This window comes from Benincasa hispida, chromosome 9, assembly GCF_027475165.1.
Source record: "Benincasa hispida cultivar pf3 chromosome 9, pf3_genome.v1.1, whole genome shotgun sequence".
NCBI classification, from domain to species: Eukaryota; Viridiplantae; Streptophyta; class Magnoliopsida; order Cucurbitales; family Cucurbitaceae; genus Benincasa; species Benincasa hispida.
This window is the reverse complement of record NC_143486.1, coordinates 9396927-9402265: the sequence shown is the minus strand read 5'-3', so window position 1 is coordinate 9402265 and position 5339 is coordinate 9396927. Positions and strand designations below refer to the sequence as shown.

Here is a 5339-nt window from a genome sequence, read left to right as displayed (position 1 = left end):
CGATAAAATCATGCTTCTAGAGTCCATTAATTAACTTTATAAATCTAATCTAGGCCGCCTGGCACAAAGACACCGGTAATAGTACCACTTACCTCAACTTGGTCACAAAAGTCCACATAAATAATTCCTTAAAACTTTTGAAAAATTTGAATCAACCCAAAGTTGTGGCTTGGTCAAAAACAAATTCCAAAACTTGATTCAATTAGCCAATTTGATCAAAAATTAAATCCAAAATCAATAACTTAATTTTCTCACTATTACTCTCAATCCAAAAGAATAACCAACCAACAATTTACCCAAAATCTTTACCAATTTTTTGCAAAACTAAAAATGGTCTCTAGCTCGATGGTCAATGTCTCAAAACTTTCAAATATTGAATCTAAGTTTCACACCAAAGAGAGGTTACTAATTTACCCAAAATCAAATGGGTGAATTTCACTTCCCAAATTATAAGGAAAAATAAGTCTTATCCAAGGTTTTTCTCAAGATTTCGACAAAGATTGGTTAGTGGCCGCTGATGGCGCGTCGACTCGTGGCTACCATAGATAGGCAGCGGGTGTTGTTGTTGGACGACATAAATTGTTTAGGCTAGCGGCTGGTAATGAGGGTCTTGTATAAGGAGGGTTTACGAGAGTGAGAGAGAAGGAGAATTTCGAGTTTTACAGATTTTATTTAGCAATGATTACGAACAAACTAGAGCTTCAAACAACGATCCAACCATTCAAAATGAAACTCTATATGTCTCGAACAGACTGACCAAATTTGAGCATGATCCAACAGTTTAAACTTCAGCAATTGATAATTTTGTGGAAGCTGTAACTGAAAAACCGAATTGCTTCTTCCCCAATTTTTTTTGGCCTTTTTTCACTCTCATTTAATTTCGAAAAAATTTCAATTCTTTTTTTTTTTTTTTTCATATTTTGAAAAGATAAATAAAATATTTTATCACAAGATCTTCAAAATCTCGAAATATTCTATTAAATTTATAAATCAATTAACTTTTCAAATTATCTTAATTTAGGCTTCAAAAACCAAAATTAAAGGGCATAAGATTTTTGATACAAATTAAATCTTTCCAAATATTTAAATCAATTCAAAACCACATAAAATTAATTAATTAATTATTTTTTAAGTTGACCCTAGAATCTAAAATCAAAGGAAAACAAAATCCAATATTTTCAAGATAATTAGTTTGAATATCTAATCAATTAAATTCAATTTAACCAATAAAAGTTTTTCAATTATTTCAATTTAATCCCAATTTTTCAAATAAAAGTAAAATTTAAACTCAATAATTTTAGATAATTAACTTAAATTTTCCTGGAATTGGGATGTTACAATTTGGAATTGTTTTCTGGAGCCAACATGAAAAGTGTCAACAAGTAAAGGAGGTCATGTGTTGTTTTAGAGACCAAAGGTATAAATTCTTTAAAATTGAAGGACCAAAAAGAAATATTTTTTTAAATAATAATAATTAATTATTTAAGAGATTTTTAAACCTATTTATAAAAGTTTAGGGACTAAAGATAGATTTAAAAAATTTAGGAAATTCAAGGAAAAAACTAACCTAAAATTAGACCGGGATAGCATAGATTAGGGACGAGGATAATTAAGCTGAGTTTGAGAATTGGGCCGAAGCCCATATTTAAGTCCAAAGATATAGGCCCAAATGATTTCGCCGCCAAGACAGAGCAGCCAAGAGACGGAGGAAATTAGAGAGCGAAGTATTCGGGAGCGTCCCCACCACGGCACCACCGTATTACTTCCCAGTCCCCATTGGTTTAGGAATTTTAAACTTGTTTTTATAAATTACTCTTTGCTCATAAAATCTCTCTCAAAAAAAGTTTTTGCTTTTCACTCAATTTTGTAGAATTTCTTGGCAAGATTCAGACGCCTTAATTCTTCTTCTTCAGGTATCGATCGCTTTCTCTACCTCTAAATTTATTGTTTCGTTACTTCAATTCCGCATTTTCACTTCTTTTGATTCCGTTCGCTTTTCTACGTTGCTTCCCTTTTCTTTTTTTGGTTTTGAGTTTCGTTTTTCTTTTTAGATTCTGTAAACTGTACTTATATCCTGTTTTCTATATGTTGATTGCTACTATTTTTGTCTGGTTGAATGAGTAGAAACGTTTTTTTTTTTTTTTTTTTTTTTTTTTTTTTTTTTTTTTTTGTTATTTACAGGGTTAGAATTAGGATAATTGGAAGAATGAGACTAAGGAAGGGGGATCAAGTTGAGGTGTTGAGTAAGAAGGAGGCTTCCAATGGTTCATGGAGTTGTGCCGAAATTATTTCTGGGAATGGTCGTTTGTATAGCGTGAAATTTTTCTCATCCCAGGAAGCCATGGAGAAGGTACCGAGGAAGGCGATAAGGCCTTGTCCTCCCCCTGTTGAAGGTTCAAATGTTTGGGATGTTGGTGATCTTGCTGAAGCTTTCCATAATTCCTCCTGGAAACAAGCAAAAATATTGAAGATCGTTGGGGTTAATTGCTATATAGTAAGATTACTTGGATCACCATTAGACGTCATGGTTAGGAAATCTAATCTGAGAATGCGACAAGCTTGGCATGATGGACAATGGATTCTCCTAGGGAAGGTACATCTTCTAACAAGTTCATACAAAGTTTCATAAACCCTATTTCATATTTTACTTTGTTTACAATTGCAGTGTTTTTGTTTATGTAATATGGATTCTGAAGTCATATGTTTGCTTGCCAGATTTTTTGTCTTATTGGATTACTGTGATTTGTCTGTATGCGTTGTATTACAAATTACATATTATTTTGTACTTGAAACCATTATTGAACCGTCATCTCATACGATATTTCTTTGGCAGGCCATGGAAAATTCAGGTTCATTGTCTAGAAATAGGCAGATAGAGCCAAACATGATGAGAAGCAAGGATCAACAGCTTGTGGTAATGCTTCCTACAGGACCTCGAAAGAGGCCATTGCCTAGTCAATTCATAGATCACAAAGTATCTGTTCAGAAAAGGAAAGTCACTGAAAAAGATGTTAGGTCATCAGCGGTAACTACCAATATGTACTCAACCCAAGAGTTGAACACAATTAGATTAAGATTGAGCTCAAACTTTCCGACTGAAAATACCGAAGTCACTACAGGTGATGCTGGTTTGAGAGAGGGCAACCTTATTCCAGGAACTTCAACCCACATTTACACAGATAATTGTACATCTTCTGTCGGCAGTAATAGTTCCACTGATGATTTTTTCAATGTGCCATTTGTTTCTGTAGCTCGTCGTAGTAAAAAAGTTGAGAATATGGATTATTACAGTGACGCGGAATCATCTACAGGAAGGGGACATGGGGAAGAAAATTCATGCTCCCATGAGGAAGTATTAGCTAGACCCCACAGGTCAGAGCTAAGTGTATTTCGTTCTTTTATTAGGGCATTATATGCTTCTGGACCTCTAAGTTGGGAAGATGAAGGGGAGGTGTCAAACATTCGTGCTTCACTTCACGTATCTAATGATGAATATTTGATGGAGCTGAGAAATCTAATGTCTGCTAATAAAAGGACATCCGTATGATTGATTTGAACAGTTATTTTTTGCTTCTAATTTTTACTTCTGTATCCCTTGATATCATTTTGTGGGGTATGATTTCACTGTGCATCATTTGTTTGGAAACTTGGAAAGCACCCAATTGATTTGTATATACTATTGGGAAACGATAATGGCTTGCTGTTATTAATAATACTTCTTTCTAGTTTTTTTCTTTTTTCTTTTTTTGTAATATCAGTTTCACTCTTTTTGTTTCACTTATACGGTCTGTTTGGTAGCATTAGGATATTGAAGAGTTCATAGATGAATTTTGTCCACTTCATGTGAAGGGTCCTTACATTTCCTCTTATCTGCTCAGGGTATACTGTGTACTTATTGTGTTGTAAACTATCTAATCTTATAATGTCCTCGGCAGCCTATGGCGCACTTCATTTGAGGAAATACTTGGCTCTTTTCTCGGTAGATCATCATGGGATATGACGTCCAAATTTCTTGCCTATGTGCTTACGGCAAGCCATTGGTTGAGTAATCTCTTGCTTTTTTATGCTTTCCTGAAATCTAATTTAATTTATGCTTGATAGCAGTAGAGATGCAAGGTGATAACTGAAACCAGTCAATTTTAGAAAAGAAAAAATGATAACAATCCCCAGTATTTAGACATTGTATCTATTATGTTCGTAGAACTTCAATTGAATACTGGTTATATAGAGACTCTGTTCAACTCCCCCCTGATTCATTTGGGTTATTCTGAAAACCATATAAAAGTAAATTTTCTGTAGGTTTCACAGTTGCTATGAATTGTTATTTGACCTTCTCCTACTTTTGATCTCTACCATTACGTACATCCATATTGCTGTATACTTCGTTTTGTTATTCTCTCTGGATTCTGGACAATGTAGATTAAACTCAGTACAGGCCTGCAGTTAGGGAATGATCGTGTTCTTTTTTATGGTAACAGAAAGAAAAAACCGTTTATGCTGTAGAAATTTGTATTGTGAATGAACAATTGTGGCCAAGATTTTTTCAGGCGACAGGGGCAATGGTTGTGATGGTCCTTTCTTATCCTCATCAAACTGCAACACTAAGGACTTGTAAGTGTTTAAAAAAAATTATTTTCGCACTTAGAAGCACATAGAAGTTAATTTAAACATACTATAATTGATGAAGAGAAACATATCTGTTTGTTTTATCTGCAATCTTTCAAATACCTGATAATTTTCTTAGTGAACAGAGATAGCTTTGATCTTTCATACTCCTCTTCTGACCAGTTGGCAAAGCAACTGGGTAAGGCGGAGAATAGCAGTTCAAAGTAACTATCTTCAAACAAAATCGACATTGCTATTCACTGACAGTGAATGACAGAAGTTTATGATTTTCCAACTCTTATAATTGTATTTCACATTGTTAGAAAATAATGCTTTGGAAGATTAAAAGTTTAACTTCTTTGAAATTAATGATTTAGTTTTTCAACTTATTATCAGTTAATGAAGCGGCTGAGCAACTTAATGAAGATTGAGCTTCAAAGTTTAAGGAGAATGCTCAGCTACTCATTGTTGCATGGAAATCTTCATGCCGGAGTCGGCGGGTGATGCTGGTAAAGAGAGGATTTTGCCCTCGTGCTTTACACAGGCAACGTGCTCCCTTCTCCACCACTGCTTTTTAATTTCTTTGTTATCGAATCCAGTAGGTGACTCATTCAATCTTTAAACTTAGATTTATTAGCATGTATTTTATTTACATATTTTTTTAGTACAATACGGAGAAATTTGAGTTATCAATCTCATAGTCGTTAATACTTATTATATGTTAATTGAGTTAA

At 33.8% G+C, this 5339-nt stretch overlaps 1 protein-coding gene across 3 annotated transcripts; it reads left to right on the top strand.

Moving 5' to 3' along the window:
* The first annotated feature begins 1691 nt into the window (after window positions 1–1691).
* Window positions 1692–5339, top strand: LOC120086754 (uncharacterized). Of its 3 annotated transcripts, XR_016531820.1 has the most exons (5): window positions 1692–1913; window positions 2182–2593; window positions 2834–3372; window positions 3936–4611; window positions 5002–5339. XR_016531820.1 is itself a non-coding variant. In XM_039043541.2 (4 exons), the coding sequence occupies exons 2-4, from the start codon at window positions 2207–2209 to the stop codon at window positions 4096–4098; spliced, it is 1089 nt and encodes a 362-aa protein (XP_038899469.1). In that variant the 5' UTR covers window positions 1692–1913; window positions 2182–2206; the 3' UTR covers window positions 4099–5339. The 3 variants fall into 3 exon arrangements, 2 of the variants coding, with proteins under 2 accessions (XP_038899469.1, XP_038899468.1); XM_039043541.2 differs by having other exon boundaries at window positions 3936–5339; XM_039043540.2 differs by lacking the exons at window positions 3936–4611; window positions 5002–5339 and having other exon boundaries at window positions 2834–3737.